We start from the raw sequence: 18,358 nt of genomic DNA on the forward strand, positions 1-18,358 counted from the left end.
CCCCATTAATGCAGTTTATACATTTTTAAAAACATGACAATACATTCACAGATTTCACAAAACTGTGTGCCCTCAGGCCCCTACTCCACCACTACCAAATATCTACAGTACTAAATCCCTATTTGGTAGGAAGTTTACATTCACTTAGATTGGATTAATTAAAACTCATTTACAACCACTCCACAAATTTCTTGCTAACAAACTATAGTTTTGGCAAGTCGGTTAGGACATCTACTTTGTATATGACACAAGTAATTTTTCCAACAATTGTTTACAGACAGATTATTTCACTTATAATTCACTGTATCACAATTCCAGTGGGTCAGACGTTTACATACACTAAGTTGGCTGTGCCTTTAAACAGCTTGGAGAATTCCAGAAAATTATGTCATTGCTTTAGATGTTTCTGATAGGCTAATTGAAATAATTTTAGAAAATTGGAGGTGTACCTGTGGATGTATTTCAAGGCCTACCTTCAAACTCAGTGCCTCTTTGCATGACATCATGGGAAAATCAAAAGAAATCAGCTCATTCTTGGGAGCAATTTCCAAAAGCCTGAAGGTACCATGTTCATCTGTACAAATAATAGTACGCAAGTATAAACACCATGGGACCATGCAGCCATCATACAGCTCAGGAAGGAGACGTGTTCTGTCTCCTAGAGATGAACGTACTTTGGTGCGAAAAGTGCAAATCAATCCCAGAACAACAGCAAAGGACCTGGTGAAGATGCTGGAGGAAACAGGTACAAAAGTATCTATATCCACAGTCAAACGAGTCCTATATCAACATAACCTGAAAGGCCGCTCAGCAAGAAAGAAGCCACTGCTCCAAAACCGCCATAAATCCAGACTACGGTTTGCATCTGCACATGGGGTCAAAGATCGTATTTTTTGGGAGAAATGTCCTCTGGTCTGATGAAACAAAAATAGAACTGTTTGGCCATAATGACCATCGTTATGTTTGGAGGAAAAAGGGGTAGGCTTGCAAGCCGAAGAACAACATCCCAAACATGAAGCACGGGGGTGGCAGCATCATGTTGTGGGGGTGCTTTGCTGCAGGAGGGCCTGGAGCACTTCACAAAATACATTACATCATGAGGAAAATTAATTATGTGGATATATTGAAGCAACATCTCAAGACATCAGTCAGGAAGTCAAAGCTTGGTCGCAAATGGGTCTTCCAAATGGACAGTGACCCCAAACATACTTTAAAAGTTATTGCAAAATGGCTTAACCTCTTTTGGGTATGGGGGCAGTATTTTCACGTCCGGATGAAAAGCATGCCCAAAGTAAACTGCCTGTTACTCAGCCCCAGAAGCTAGGATATGCATATAATTTGTAGATTTGGATATAAAACACTCAAAAACGTCTAAAACTGTTAAAATAATGTCTGTGAGTATAACATAACTGATATGGCAGGCGAAACCCCGAGGACAAACCATCCCACCCTCCAAAAAAACTTTTTCAGCCTACCACTGTTTTCAATGGCTGACACTTTTATTATAAGGCGAAATCCTCCCAGATTGCAGTTCCTAGGGCTTCCACTAGATGTCAACAGTCTTTAGAAAGAGTTTCATGCTGGTTTTTGGATAAATTAGCCAAAAATTGTAGTTTTTCTAGGTGGCTCCCATTTTGTCTGTAGTGTTTCCAAGTGCGTGGATGAGAGCGTGTTCTTTGGTATTTTTCTCCGGTAAAGGCAATAACGATTCTCCATCTGAAATTTTATCGTTTATTTACATATTAGGGTAACTAAGGTTTGATTCTAAACATTTTTGTTTGGAAAAGTTTATCAGTAACGTTTGGTATTCATTTTGTATGCATTTTGATGGAGGGAAACTGGGTGGATTATTGACTGAAGCGCGCCAGCAAAACTGAGTTTTTATGGATATAAAGAAAGACATTATTGAACAAAAGGACAATTTGTGATGTATCTGGGACCTTTTGGAGTGGCAACAGAAGAAGATCATCAAAGGTAAGGCATTTATTATATCGCTAATTCTGACTTTCGTGGCGCACCTGCCTGGTTGAAATATATTTTTCATGCTTTTGTATGCGGGGCGATGTCCTCAGATAATCGCATGGCGTGCTTACTCCTTAAAGCCTTTTTGAAATCTGACACAGCGGCTTGATTAATAAGAAGTTAAGCTTTATTTTGATGTATTACACTTGTGATTGTACGAAAGTGAAATATTTATAATTCTGTAGTTTGAATTTTGCGCTCTGCAATTTCACCGGATGTTGGCCAGGTGGGACGCTGCCCATAAGAAGTTAAGGACAACAAAGTCAAGGTATTGGACTGGCCATCACAAAGCCCTGAACTCAATCCTATTGAATATTTGTGGGCAACACTGAAAAAGCGTGTGCGAGCAAGGAGGCCTACAAACCTGACTCAGTTACACCAGTCAACCAATTTATTGTGGGAAGCTTGTGAAAGTTTACCCGAAACGTTTGATCCAAGTTAACCTCTGCGCACGGAACCCGCTAGCGGGCTGAAATTCCACAACATACGGTGATCGCTACATAAATAGTCATATTAAACATTCATGAAAATACAAGTGTTTCACATGTATCGAAAGCCTAGAATCTTGCTAATCCAACTGCGTTGTCAGATTTAAAAAAGGATTTACTGCGAAAGAATACGATGCGATTATCTGAGCATAGAGCCCCATAAAAAAAAACAATTTTAACCAGCACAGGCGTAACATAATCACAAACTGCATTAAAATAAATTGTTTACCTTTGACGATCTTCGTCTGTTTGCAATTCCAATGCTCATTGTTACACAATGCATGATATTTTGTTTGATAAAATCCGTTTTTATAGCCTAACACGAAACATTTTGTGAACCGCTTGTGTCGGTTCATTCCGTCTCATTCCATTTTCGACGACACATTACAGGTAAATAACCCACACAGAAAGTGACTTTTCCAGTCATGTTTGGTTTCACTGCAATCAACTGGTTTGTTTGTAACACAATCAAACGTGATGGGCCATTTCGCGGGACGTATTGACTGAAAGAAACCGATTTGAAGATAACAAGTCATGACATCATTGTGCACCAATGATTTGCCCGCTGTTTCGTTGATTGACTGTCTTTTAACCCAATGACCACTGTTCGTCTTGAAATCTAGCTGGGTAGATAGCCAATGAGCTGAGCTAAACGGCAATACGCCATGTTCATGTGTTGCAAGACCAACCCATGTAGTAAGCGTAAGCGTAAAGTGAGTCATTCGCTATTGAAGTTTCATACCGGAAAGAGCTACGCATATTACGCACTGCATTGTTTGGTGAACGCGCAGATTCAGCTGTTTATATATCAATCATTATGGCGACTAAGGCAGGGAAAGCTAAATCTAAGTCTAGATATACAGATGTACACACAATTTTAGAATAAATTGATTGGGAAGGTGAGACAGAGATTGTTGTAGGACGCTTCATTTAGCGATTGTGGAGGAATAATTTTTGAACGGGAGAGGACATCGTTTTGGACTGGTAAGTTCTTATCATGCTAATGCCCTTGTTTGAAATTAATAATATTAAATATTATTTGTGATTTTTTTTTTACATTTAGAAGCAATATATAAACATGTAATGTCATGAAATGTGAGATGCGTGTGCCTGCCGCCCCACCCCAACCCACATGAAATAGCCTATTTGAGGCTGTTGAGGAGAGGGCAGGACCACATCAATGGCCAAAGTGAAATGGAGACAGTAGATACAGCTGGTATGTTGTAATATAATAAAGACAGTAGATCTAGCTGGAATGTCATAATATAAAAGAGACAGTAGATCTAGCAGGTAATAATAATATAATAATATTTTCAACCTAATATATTCAACCTTCAACTCTCTATATACAGTGCCTTGCGAAAGTATTCGGCCCCCTTGAACTTTGCGACCTTTTGCCACATTTCAGGCTTCAAACATAAAGATATAAAACTGTATTTTTTTGTGAAGAATCAACAACAAGTGGGTGGGACACAATCATGAAGTGGAACGACATTTATTGGATATTTCAAACTTTTTTAACAAATCAAAAACTGAAAAATTGGGCGTGCAAAATTATTCAGCTCCCTTAAGTTAATACTTTGTAGCACCACCTTTTGCTGCGATTACAGCTGTAAGTCGCTTGGGGTATGCCTCTATCAGTTTTGCACATCGAGAGACTGAATTTTTTTTCCCATTCCTCCTTGCAAAACAGCTCGAGCCATGTTTGACAGTGGGGATGGTGTGTTCAGCTGTGTTGCTTTTACGCCAAACATAACGTTTTGCATTGTTGCCAAAAAGTTCAATTTTGGTTTCATCTGACCAGAGCACCTTCTTCCACATGTTTGGTGTGTCTCCCAGGTGGCTTGTGGCAAACTTTAAACGACACTTTAAGAAATTTAAGACATTTAAGAAATGTCTTTCTTCTTGCCACTCTTCCATAAAGGCCAGATTTGTGCAATATACGACTGATTGTTGTCCTATGGACAGAGTCTCCCACCTCAGCTGTAGATCTCTGCAGTTCATCCAGAGTGATCATGGGCCTCTTGGCTGCATCTCTGATCAGTCTTCTCCTTGTATGAGCTGAAAGTTTAGAGGGACGGCCAGGTCTTGGTAGATTTGCAGTGGTCTGATACTCCTTCCATTTCAATATTATCGCTTGCACAGTGCTCCTTGGGATGTTTAAAGCTTGGGAAATCTTTTTGTATCCAAATCCGGCTTTAAACTTCTTCACAACAGTATCTCGGACCTGCCTGGTGTGTTCCTTGTTCTTCATGATGCTCTCTGCGCTTTTAACGGACCTCTGAGACTATCACAGTGCAGGTGCATTTATACGGAGACTTGATTACACACAGGTGGATTGTATTTATCATCATTAGTCATTTAGGTCAACATTGGATCATTCAGAGATCCTCACTGAACTTCTGGAGAGAGTTTGCTGCACTGAAAGTAATTGGCTGAATAATTTTGCACGCCCAATTTTTCAGTTTTTGCTTTGTTAAAAAAGTTTGAAATATCCAATAAATGTCGTTCCACTTCATGATTGTGTCCCACTTGTTGTTGATTCTTCACAAAATACAGTTTTATATCTTTATGTTTGAAGCCTGAAATGTGGCAAAAGGTCGCAAAGTTCACGGGGGCCGAATACTTTCGCAAGGCACTGTATATCTGTTTATTATACCTGTTGATACAGGGCTCATATGTGAAACTATTCTAACTGAACATTTTCTTTCACGGTGACACTTACTCCGAATGGGAGTCTTATCCGGTGTCCTGTGTGGTGTTAAGGGGCAGTATTTTCATTTTTTGAAAAAGAACGTTCCCGTTTAAACGGGATATTTTGTCAGGAAAAGATGCTAGAATATGCATATAATTGACAGCTTTGGATAGAAAACACTCTAACGTTTCCAAAACTGTAAATATATTGTCTGTGAGTATAACAGAACTGATGTTGCAGGCGAAAGCCTGAGAAAAATCCAATCCGGAAGTGTCCCAGGTTTTGAAAGCGCTGCGTTCCAATGACTTCCTTCAGCTGTGAATGTACCATCAACGAGCTTACGCTTTCTACGTATTCCCCAAGGTGTCTTCAGCATTGTGGCGTAGTTTTACGCATTTCTGTTGAAGAATAGCCGTAGGCGGCCACATTGCGTAAGTGGTCACATGGTGGCTCCGAGAGAGATTCTCACGTAAAATACAGAGGTAGCCGAACTTTGGCTGTCTACCTGGGAGTCTCGTGAGTGAAAACATCCAAAGTTCATCAAAGGTAAACTATTTAATTTGATTGCTTTTCTGATTTCCGTGACAAGGTTGCCTGCTGCTAGCAAGGCATAATGCTATGCTAGGCTATGATAAACTTACACAAATGCTTGTCTAGCGTTGGCTGTAAAGCATATTTTGAAAATCTGAGATGACAGGGTGATTAACAAAAGGCTAAGCTGTGTTCCAATATATTTCACTTGTGATTTTCATGAATAGGAATATTTTCTAGGAAGATTTATGTCCGTTGCGTTATTCTAATTAGTGTCAGATGATGACAACGGTCCCGTTCACGGGATGGGGTGTCACTACAGGTTAAGTATGCTCTCTCTAATTCTCTCTTTCTCTCTCTCGGAGGACCTGAGCCCTAGGACCATGCGTCAGGACTACCTAGCATGATGACTCCTTGCTGTCCCCAGTCCACCTGGCCTTACCGCTGTTCCAGTTTCAACTGTTCTGCCTTCGGCTATGGAACCCTAAACTGTTCATTTTTACTCTTGAGCTGCTGTCCTGTTGCACCCTCTACAACCACTGTGATCTCCACCCGGCACAGCCAGAAGAGGACTGGCCACCCCTCATAGCCTGGTTCCTCTCTAGGTTTCTTCCTAGGTTTTTGCCTTTCTAGGGAGTTTTTCCTAGCCACCGTGCTTCTACACCTGCATTGCTTGCTGTTTGGGGTTTTAGGCTGGGGCTATATCAATAGATTTGATTTGATAGAGGACTGAGGGTCTTCCAAATATTCAAAGTGTGTAAATAGTTACCCATGTTATTTTGTAAATGTATATATATTATTATATATTTTTCATTGTTTTATCTAAACCAGATCTATTGTGTGTTATTCTCCTACATTCAATTCACATTTACACAAACTTTAGCGTTTCACCCAAAAAATTCACCCAATTTATTGTGGGAAGCTTGTGGAAGGCTTCCTGAAACGTTTGACCCAAGTTAAACAATTTAAAGACAATGCTACCAAATACTAATTGAGTGTATGTAAACTTCTGACCCACTGGGAATGTGATGAAAGAAATAAAAGCTGAAATAAATCATTCTCCCTACTATTATTCTGATATTTCACATTCTTAAAATAATGTGGTGATCCTAACTGACCTAAGACAGGACATTTTTAAGAGGATTAATGTCAGGAATTGTGAAAAACTGAGTTTAAATGTATTTGGCTAATGTGTATGTAATCTTCCGACTTCCACTGCATCTACAGTACTAAATCCATGTGTATGTAACGGGCGTATGTTATTGTGTGTGTGTGTGTATGCATGTGTTTGTGCCAATGTTTGTGTTGCTTCACAGTTCCCGCTATTCCATAAACAGTTTTTTCATCTGTTTTTTAAATCTAATTTTACTGCTTGCATCAGTAACATGATGTGGAATAGAGTTCCATGTAGTCATGGCTCTATGTAGTACTGTGTGCCTCCCATTGTATGTTCTGGACTTGTGGACTGTGAAGAGACCTCGTCTTGTGGGGTATGCATGGGTGTCCGAGGTGTGTGCCAGTAGTTTAGACAGACAGCTTGGTGCATTCAACATGTCAACACCGCTCATAAATAAAAGTGGTGATGAAGTCAATCTCTCCTCCACTTTCAGCCAGGAGAGATTGACATGCATATTATTAATATTAGCTCTTTGTGTACATTCAATGTGTGAAATGGGTCAAATTTGTCCAGGGGGTATTCTGGTTTTGTAAAGGGAAGGGGATAAATAATAATAATTATTATTATAAAAATATTATGAATACATGCGATTTACATAACAATGACCTAAAGATGCTTTAGTAACATTAAAAACAAAAATGTGGAAGAAACATGTGAGTACTGTTACAATGTCATATAATCTTTATGTATTAGTGTTATAAAAAAATATCCAGCTGCCTATAGAGTCATATTGTACTTATGCAACAACAACACAAAGAGAGGGTTTTGATGACACTTACATCATCCTCTTTGGTCCCGCCCCAGAAGTTGGTGCCGCCTGCATAGCTTGGGATGTTCAGGACAGCTATGCCCTGCAGGCTGGGGAGGGGGATAGGCCTCCCGTCGCACTAAACACACACACACACACACACACACACACACACACACACATTATCATACAGTAACAGAACAAAACTGTCTGCATATGTTCGGTTACAAACTCCCACAATCACAATTAACACCACCAGACATTAATTGAAAAGTCTAAAAACGGATATGCCAATTCCAGATTGCCCAACAGGGTTAGGGTCAGGGTAAGTGTTATGGTATGACAGTCAAGTCTCTTTAGTGTATGGCACACTGAGGCGCATGACACATATAAAATAGTATATGACGTTCATCATTGTCCGTTTTTGTCTGTTGAAATGTTAACGCATCTCTGCTTTTTTTTACGGATGAGTTGCGCACGAACAAAGGCGAATATATTGTTCTTTGTCGGACAAGTTTTTTGTTGGACAATGTCAACTCATCTCCATTGTCATTCATCCAGCAATGGATGACACCCATTGAAAAACCATTGGCTCCACCCAGAATATTCAGACAAAATCTCAATGTGGCGTACCCTTAGTTGCACCAACTTGGCTGCTGTTGTGTTTTCTTACCTCCAACAATACCTTCTGCTCTAGGTTCTTGTAGGTGCGATGCAGCAGCTCCTTGGTGCCCAGCACCCCGTACCACATCATGTTTTTGGTGCGACTCCTTAACACAGACCGAACCACAAATGAACACAGTGACTGAGCCACAACACACACACACACACACACACACACACACACACACACACACACACACACACACACACACACACACACACACACACACACACACACACACACACACACACACACACACACACACACACACACACACACACACACACACACACACACAACACAAAGAAATGTACTTTATGTTCAACAAACAAAGGTTAGGCTCTTTGTGGAGAGCAGTAGCACAGAACTGGAAGGAAATGCTATTCTAAAGGACAAAGTGTCTGAGCTATAAACAGATTTTGGGTGTTTCTTCCAAAAATGCTTGATTTTGCTGCGGCAATACAGACATTTTGCAAAGATTTTTGTCCAAATAATCACGAAAATGCACTGACGGGGAGTCATTTCATACAATTCTGAGCATTTTTCCTTGGCTTAACGCTGTGTTCTTATGCTCAAACATTATAAGAAAATCAAAGTGGGCCCCAATTGGTGTGCCCTACTTGCCCGGTCAGCCAAGACAAAAATACTCCTGAATTAATAGTTTTTTGAATTTTCGATTCTCCCCGACTGTTTTGTTTTACTTAGGTGATTGTTATTTCCATAATCTTTTCTACATACTTTATGTAATTTTTGTCGTATAAGTTTGCACTGAAAGCGTTTTTCAGACCCTGTGTACTGAGACCATGACCAGACCAACACTGTATTTATGCGGTCTCAAGACAAAGACCACGAGATCAGACTCCATCTCTGCTTATCACCCTATCCAGTACTGGGTGTATCTATCTGGTTTAGTTAGCAGACAAGAGGCTCTGCCTCATTCCTCAGTTACCTGCACTTCTCTGGATGCTCATCCCTCTTATTGTTGAAGTCCAGTGAGATCTTAGCATCCAGGCCGATCCCAAAGTAGTTGTTCATCACACATTTCTCAGTGTAGCAGTCACTGAAACCAAACACAGTATATGGTCACTCACAACTCTGGGGCAAAAGGTAGATGATGATGAGGTTGGGCTTAAAGTGATAGTTCACTTCAAACGCATGGGGAAAGCAGAAACATGGAAAGAGGAAGGCAAAACTCATTTTCAATACACCACTAGCTAGTTCAATCCATTTCCACTAGCATTGCTCCATGCTCCAAAGACACTGGTCAGGAGATTCTTGATGTTGTTTAATAACCAGCTAAAAACCTACAAACGGTTTGGATGAAATAACAACAGTTGAGTTGAAAATAATCTAAAACCTAAAAAGTTAACTAACCCTTTAAGGGAAGGAGGAGAAAGACTGAAACGAGACACTCACAAGGTCTCTGGGTCGCAGCTGAAGGAGTCAGCATTGACCAGCAGTCTGCTGATGACTGAACTGCTGGAGAGGGAGCCAGAGATACCAGCCTTGAGACCTGAACACACACATAAACACACACACATTTAAGACACACTGACAGATAATTGAGCACAAAGAGAGCAAAAGTATATCACAGGAATATAAAGTGTAATATTGATAAAAGTCGGTGCACTAGAGCTGAGCGACTAACCAAAATGTCAGCAATTTTTAGTTATTTAAACAAATAATTGTCCAACGTTGGTTCAATTATTTGAATTCAATTTTCTGTGAGTTCAATGAGCTCAATGTGAGTTTCTCTAGAGATTAATCAGATCATGCCAAAACTGTGCATTGTAGTTGGGAGCTGTAGTGACCTACAGGCCAATGTTCTACATAATTATCAAGTTTTCTGGGCTACCCTAACTCTACAATGACCATAATCCATTGCGTGGATACTTGTCAGGTCTGTGTTTCTTTTTCGCCTGCTACGTAAGGGACAGAAGAATGTGGACCATGAGGGGATACATAGTAGGCAGTTTCTTCGCAAGGTATATTTACCTGAAAATACATGATCTAAGTGATTGATAGTTGGTATTCAGCAGTCCTAAATGTATGCCTTATTTACAGTTGAAGTCGGAAGTTTACATACACCTTAACCAAATACATTTAAACTCAGTTTTTCACAATTCCTGACATTAATCCTAGTAAAAATTCCATGTTTTAGGTCAGTTAGGAACACCACGTTATTTTAAGAATGTGAAATGTCAGAATAATAGTAGAGAGAATGATTTATTTCAGCTTTTATTTCTTTCATCACATTCCCAGTGGGTCAGAAGTTTACAAACACCCAATTAGTATTTGGTAGCATTGTCTTTAAATTGTTTAACTTGGGTCAAACGTTTCGGGAAGCCTTCCACAAGCTTCCCACAATAAATTGGGTGAATTTTGGCCCATTCCTCCTGAGCTGGTGTAACTGAGTCAGGTTTGTAGGCCTCCTTGCTTGCACATCCTTTCTGCCCATACATCCAGTTCTGCCCATACATTTTCTATGGGATTGAGGTCAGGGCTTTGTGATGGCCACTCCAATAACTTGACTTTGTTGTCTTTAAGCCATTTTGCCACAGCTTTGGAAGTATGCTAGGGGTCATTGTCCATTTGGAAGACACATTTGCGACCAAGCTTTAACTTCCTGACTGATGTCTTGGGATGTTGCTTCAATATATCCACATAATTTTATTTCCTCATGATGCAGTCTATTTTGTGAAGTGCACCAGTCCCTGGTGCAGAATAGCACCCCCACAACATGATGCTGCCACCCCCGTTCTTCACGGTTGGGATGGTGTTCTTCAGCTTGCAAGCCGCCCCCTTTTCCTACAAACTGGGATGGTCATTATGGCCAAACAGTTTTATTTTTGTTTAATCACACCAGAGGACATTTCTCCAAAAAGTACGAACTTGGTCTCTTTTTTAATGGCGATTTTGGAGTAGTGGCTTCTTCCTTGCTGTGCAGCCTTCCAGGTTAAGTCGATATAGGACTCGTTTGACTTTGGATATAGATACTTTTGTACCGGTTTCCTCCAGCATCTTCACAAGGTCCTTTGCTGGTGTTCTGGGATTGATTTGCACTTTTTGCACCAAAGTACGTTCATCTCCAGGAGACAGAACGCATCTCCTTCCTGAGCGGTATGATGGCTGCGTGGTCCCATGGAGTTTATACTTGCATACTATTGTTTGTACAGATGATCGTGGTACCTTCAGGCATTTGGAAATTGCTCCCAAGGATGAACCAGAACCAGACAAGAGGTCTTAGCTGATTTCCCCATGATGTAAAGCAAAGAAGCACTGAGTTTGAAGGTATGCCTTGACATCCACAGGTACACCTCCAAGTGACTCAAATTATGTCAATTAGCCTATCAGAAGCTTCTAAAGCAATGACATCATTTTCTGGAATTTTCCAAGCTGTTTAGAGGCACAGTCAACTTGTAGACTTCTGACCCACTGGAACTGTGATACAGTGAACTATATGTTAAATAATCTGCCTGTAAACAATTGTTGGACAAAGTAGACGTCCTAACCAACTTGCCAAAGCTATAGTTTGTTAATAAGAAAATTGTGGAGTGGTTTAAAAACTAGTTTTAATGACTCCAATCTAAGTGTATGTAAACTTCCGACTTCAACTGTACTTTGCTTTGAAGAACTACTAAAATAGTGATTTTGTCAGACAGCATAGGCAGCAGTTCTATAGAGATGAGATGATTACTTGGAATTAAATAATATGATCAAACAAAACAAATGTTATATACACCAACTGAAATATTTTATTAAAGTAAAGTAATGTGAATAACTGATGGTTTTAAGTGATTAACAGTAATGGGCAGTCACTACTATCCAGGGACTTTTATTATTTGTTTTATTCTGTGTTGTTACAGCATTCAACCCACATAATGCATAGTGCATTTGATTAAAAAAGATATTGAAAATTGTGATTTGTTTTTTATAATCGAACAGACTTCAAAAAGCACTAATCGCACAGCACTACAGTGTACAATAGTGTCCAAGGGAGTAGGGGTTGATTTGGGATTAGGGAACTGAGGGCCCTCGGTACAGAGCTGGTGAGAATTTATGCCCTTACTTGGGTAGAGGATCTTGGTGTTGAGCATCGGCATGTTCTCGCGACTTCCTGTCTGGGCGGGAAGTAACGCAGAACTGCCCACTGACAGGCTTCCTTTGCTGATGAGCTTCTCACAAGGAGTCTTGGACACTACAGGATGAAACAAAGACACAGAAAGACATGAGACACTGGGATCTTGATTAAAGGCCCACTCCTTAAATTTGAAAAATGCACATTTATAAGTGAAAATCTTCAATACTAAATAGGCACGCATCTTTAATTAAAATCATCCGTATCGTCTGGGCCGTATTCATTAGGGCATGCAATTAAAAACAATTTAAAAGGTGATCCTTCCCTGGTTCAGACTGTTTTCTTATGTTTGGTACCAAATTAACACGACCCAGGTTGGGAGACTCAGGGTTCAATGACTAACCTCTGCGGACTGGATGGCCCCTGGTGCTGTTACAGGCGTTCCCGCTGTAGGACGACTGCAGAGACAGCTTGTCCTGCTCTTCCTCCTCCTCCTCCTCCTCCATCCCCAGAGCAAACACCTCCTGAGTCTGGGCATTCTGCTCATCCACCGCTGATAGAAGAATGGAGAGAAAGACCGTTCAGCAACAAGAGCAGGTATGTTGAAAAAGTAGAGAGGTAAAACCGCTCTCTTTTGGATAAGTATAGATAAGTATAGATAGCAACTATATTATATGGGGGTCGTGGTACATCCATTCCATTTTGCTTCACTCAATTCAGGAAGTTAACTGAAATTCCTATTCCAATAACTATCATACGGGCGGCAAGCCTGATCTGAGACTGGCCACAAGATTGCCCAGGAGTCCTGCTCTACTGTTGCAATGCTTATGGCATTGAAGTTTTCGTCTGTCCTCTGTTTTTATGTAACATATGAAACATCAAGTATGCCAAGTCGGTCAGTGTAGTCTACTATGTTTTTTTTTTTTTTTTACCACAGACAAAAACTTCCCTTACAGGACAAATAACCTTACTGTAAATCTAATTCCAATATTCAGAATTGCTTTTCACGGAAGTCTTTCAGTTTACTTCCTGAATTGACCCATACCAATTAGAACAGAAGTAGCGGTAGGAAGGTAACATCTCACCTTTCTCAGTGTGCTCGATTATCTGCCTGATGGCTTTCTTCAGGCTGTTGGCTCTCAGCATCAGCTGTTCCCTGGGTTTAAAGATGGCCGTCAGGGGCCTGGGGGAGCACGAGATGGTGGCGGGTGAGGGCGACGATGGCACCAGAACTCCCTCGCCCTCCTCCTGCTCCTCAGCGATGGTGGGGGGGGGGGCAGGCATCATAGTAGATGCCTGCGCCTCCTCGTTGAGCGTCTTCAGCAGCGAGTCCAGCTTTTCCCTCAGAACCCCACACTGCAACCAATCGACCAATCAACACAGCTCTGATTCACTTGATTAGTGCAAATATGGCTGGAGGGAGTTTCCACCATATTTCCTAAACCAGTCATTTACATAAAATCAGTGAAGGGATGTCAGCAAGGTGAGATAATTGGTACAAAGCCATGGTTCCTCACAGCTTACCTTCTTGGCCATAGCCTCTGACTCCTCAGAGCTCTCCTTGTTCTTCTCGTAGGCCTTCCCCACTCGAGCCACAAAGTCCTTCACTGTTTCACACAGTACCCTACGAACATGCACAACACACAACACACTCAGGGCAACGGAAACCTACACCTAAGAAACGGTATGGAGTGAGCAGGCAGACAGACTGATTGAAGCGACAAACATACTTAGCTGAGGAGATGACCACTGAGTGCTGATCTGAAGTCAAGATCTTGGACAGGTGGGCTGCCACAGAGTCTTCGTAGGTCAGAATCTGTTGCACCTGTGGCACAGGTAACAATCAAGGTCAAAAACAGGCTAGTCTTCAGGAATGTGTCTTGAACTGCAGAGCATCACCACCTACAGTGCAACATACAGTGCATTCGGAAATTATTCAGACCCCTTGACTTTTCCACATTTTGTTACGTTGTAGATTATTCTAAAATTGATTAAATCGTCCCCCCCCAATCAATTTACACCCAATGCCCCAAAATGACAAAGCAAAAACAGGTTTCTATAAATTTTTGCAATTATAATGATTTAAAAAAACCTGGAAATATCACATTTACATAAGTTTTCGGTCCTTTGTTGAAGCACCTTTGGCAGCAATTACAGCCTCAAGTCTTTTTGGGAATGACATATGGCAGCTCTGCATCTAGCTCCTAAGCTATTTAGTTTTTGTGTGTTATTTGTTACATAATTAGCCCAGAAATGTTTTTTCATACAGACGGAAATAACTTTTGGATTTCAGAGCGGCGGTAACTCACCAGAAATAGGACTTTCCCGAATTGGAGCTTTGTTCATACCCCCCAGGGCAATTTAACTTATTCTAGAGGCAAAACACAGGCGGTGGAGAAGAGGTATTCGGAGTGGACTTCTGGTCTGACTCAGGAGGCATGGACACCATCCACCGCTTCCGAGTAGATTGCTCGCTAATGTTCAGTCTTTGGATAATAAAGTAGACGAGCTCAGGGCGATCATCTCCTTCCAGAGAGACATCAAGGATTGTAACATACTCTGTTTGACGGAAACATGGCTCTCTCGGGATATAATGTCCCCGTCCATACAGACAGCTGGGTTCTCAGTGCCACGCACAGACAGGAATAAAGAACTCTCCGGGAAGAAGAAAGGCATGGGTATATGTTTCATGATTAACTACTCATGGTGTGATTGTGATAACATACAGAAACGTACAGTCCTTTTGTTCACCCGACCTAGAACACCTCACAGTCAAATGCCGACCGTATTACCTCCCAAGAGAATTCTCTTCGGTTATAGTCACAGCCGTGTATATTCCCCTTCAAGCCGATACCACAACGGCCCTCAAAGAACTACACTGAACTTTATGCAAACTGGAAACCAGATATCCTGAGGCCACATTTATTGTAGCTGGGGATTTAAAAAATGCAAACTTGAGGAAAATTCTACCAAAGTTGTACCTATACATTGGACCACTGCTACTCAACTTTTCGAAAATGCCTACAAGGTTATCCCCCGCCCTTCCTTCGGCAAATCTGATCACGACTCCATTTTGCTCCTCCCTTTCTACAGGCAGAAACTCAAACAGGAAATATATGTGCTCAGGTCTATTCAACGCTGGTGTGACCAATCAGATTCCATGCTTTAAGATTGTTTTGCACACACGAACTGGGACATGTTCCGGGTAGCCTCTGAGAATAACATTGACGGATACACAGTTCATCAGGAAGTGTATAGGAGATGTTGTACCCACTGTAACTATTAAAATCTACCCAAACCAGAAACAGTGGATAGATGGCAGCATTTGCTCAAAACTGAAAGTGCGAATCACCACATTTAACCATGGCAAGGTGACTGGGAATATTGCCAAATACAAACAGTGTAGTTATTCCCTCCGTAAGGCAATCAAACAGGCATAACGTCAGTAGAGACAAAGTGGAGTCACAATTCAACGCCTCAAACATGAGACGTACGTGGCCGGGTCGACAGACAATCACGGACTACAAATGGAAAACCAGCCACGTCGCGGACACCGTCGTCTTGCTTCCGGACAAGCTAAACACCTTCTTCACCCGCTTTGATGATAACACAGTGCCACCGATGCAGCACGCTACCAAGGACTGGGGGCTCTCCTTCTCTGTGGCCGACGTAAGACATTTAAGAGTGTTAACCCTCGCAAGGCTGCCGGCCCAGACGGCCTTCAGAGCTGCCGGCCCAGACGGCCTTCAGAGCATGAGCAGGTCAGCTGGCTGGAGTGTTTACAGACATATATTAACTCTGTCCCTATCCCAGTCTGCTGTCCCCACTTGCTTCAAGATTGTTTACATTGTACATTGTTTACATTGTACATTGTTCCTGTACCCAAGAAAGCATAGGTAACTGAACTAAATGACTATCACCCCGTAGCACTCACTGTCATCATGAAGTGCTTTGAGAGGCTAGTTAAGGATCATATCACCTATACCTTACCTGACACCCTAGACCCACTTCAATTTGCTTACCGCCCCAATAGATCCACAGACGATGCAATTGCCATCGTACTGCACACTATCCTATTCCACGTGGAGAAGAGGAATACCTATGTAAGAATGCTGTTAATTGACTTGAGCTTAGCATTCAACACAATAGTACCCTCCAAGCTCATCATTAAGCTCAGGGTCCTGGGTCTGAACCCTGCCTTGTGCAATCGGTTCCTGGACTTCCAGACGTGCCACACCCAGATGGTGAAGGTAGGAAACAACACACCCCACAAGGGTGAGTGTTCACCCCCCTCCTGTACTCCCTGTTCAACCATGACTGCATGCCACGCACACCTCCAACTCAATCAAGTTTTCCGACGACACAACATTAGTAGGCCTGATTACCAACAATGACGAGACAGCCTACAGGGAAGAGGTGCCAGTTAAATAATCTCTTACTCAACGTCAACAAAACAAAGGAGCTTATCGTAGACTTCAGGAAAGAGCAGAGGGAGCACACCCTTATCCATATCGATGGGACAGCATCGAGAGAAGGTGGAAAGGAGGCTGAAGAAATATGGCTTGTCACCTAAAACCCTCACAAACTTTTACAGATGCACAATTGAAAGCATCCTGTCGGGCTGTATCACCGCTTGGTACGCTTGGGTGTTCACTTCAGCAAACATTTGGGGATTTATTACTTTGTTCATTGTCACTTCCTGTTGTACACAGAACAAGGAAGAGCTCAGTTTTGTTTGTCTGGAAAGTTTATTGTTTAAAAGTATATTGGGAAGTTTTTGGTAGCTACCTAGCTTCTTATGTTGGATCCCGTGACGCAGTTGGCATCAGTTGCTGGGACTGCTTGCATCTTTACAGTGATCCTGCCGACCAAGGACGGGTCTGAGGAGCTATTTGGTGTCACAGCTAGCCTAGCTGCTAGCTAGCTGGACATCAAGCCAGCGAGGTGTTCTTGAACGCAGCCCGCGACGCAGTTAGCCATTGTGGCTGGGACCCGCGGATTGTCCCGAGCTTGTGGCTGTCTAGATCCTTGCTGTTTGTTGTTTTCAATTTTCCCTGTCACCTGCCCTGTCTGGAACTGCGAGGTGTAACAGCCTAACATACATTGCTAGCTACCATGACAAAGACCAAGCCGGCGGGAGTACTGTTGAGGACAGTGCCAGTGGTGTCTATCACACGTTGAGGATCTTTTAATTAACAAAAAGAAACCTATAAGCAGTTGTTACAACAACAAGAAAAAAGTTTCAAGTGTTTTGTTCAAATACTTGTGGATTCTACTAATAAAAGAATGGACAACCTGACCAGAGAGGTTCAGGACCTGAAGAATAGTTTACAATTCTCCCAGGGTCAGCTCGACGAGTTGAAATAGGAGAACGGCATGATGACAGCAATCTATAAACCATTGAGAGAGGACATCAGTTCTGTATGTGAATCCATGATAACAATGACAGAGAAATTTGATTATCTTGAGGGACAATCAAGGCGAAACAACATGGTTGTGGACAGAATTGCAGAATCTGCCCGAGACGTGGATGGAGTCTGAGGACAAAGTGAGGGAAATGATCTCTGAGAAATTGAAGATGGACCACAGGAAGATTGAGGTGGAGCGCACACCCACAGGACTGGAAAACCCACCACCGGTCCAGGTGATAGGCCCAGGCCGATAGTGGTCAAGTTCCTAAGGTTCATGGACGAGGTAGCTAGCTGTTCTTTGCGCCAGAAGAGAAAGCTGAAAGCTGCCAGAGCACGTGGGGACATTGCGTACAACAGGCTCATTGTTCACACTCCCACCCAGAAGCCTGGAAGGGATGAGAGAGTCAAGCCTATGGGTTCGTAGCCTCAAACCCGCAGCACACACACCAATTGATTAATGGACTGCTGAATGTATATTATTTTCTCTTGCTTTGTCTGCACTTTTCAATATTATGTCTATCTCTAATAAGCTACCCAGGAAAGG

General features: G+C 41.9%; 1 protein-coding gene across 4 annotated transcripts in view; it reads right to left on the reverse strand.

The window, feature by feature from the left end:
* The window catches only part of dgkd (diacylglycerol kinase delta), a 120,903-nt gene that overhangs the window by 36,677 nt on the left and 65,868 nt on the right, over positions 1 to 18,358 (reverse strand). For all 4 annotated transcript variants that reach the window (XM_036944350.2, XM_036944348.2, XM_036944351.2 and 1 more), the window contains 9 exons: positions 14,134 to 14,228; positions 13,928 to 14,027; positions 13,489 to 13,759; positions 12,807 to 12,956; positions 12,395 to 12,523; positions 9,742 to 9,838; positions 9,275 to 9,385; positions 8,335 to 8,431; positions 7,693 to 7,800 (listed from right to left, as the gene is read on the reverse strand). In XM_036944350.2, coding sequence (XP_036800245.2) covers positions 7,693 to 7,800; positions 8,335 to 8,431; positions 9,275 to 9,385; positions 9,742 to 9,838; positions 12,395 to 12,523; positions 12,807 to 12,956; positions 13,489 to 13,759; positions 13,928 to 14,027; positions 14,134 to 14,228 — 1,158 coding nt within the window. The remainder of the gene's footprint in view (positions 1 to 7,692; positions 7,801 to 8,334; positions 8,432 to 9,274; positions 9,386 to 9,741; positions 9,839 to 12,394; positions 12,524 to 12,806; positions 12,957 to 13,488; positions 13,760 to 13,927; positions 14,028 to 14,133; positions 14,229 to 18,358) is intronic.

The sequence above is a fragment of the Oncorhynchus mykiss genome, chromosome 15 (assembly GCF_057628025.1).
Source record: "Oncorhynchus mykiss isolate SJ-2025 chromosome 15, ASM5762802v1, whole genome shotgun sequence".
NCBI lineage: Eukaryota > Metazoa > Chordata > Actinopteri > Salmoniformes > Salmonidae > Oncorhynchus > Oncorhynchus mykiss.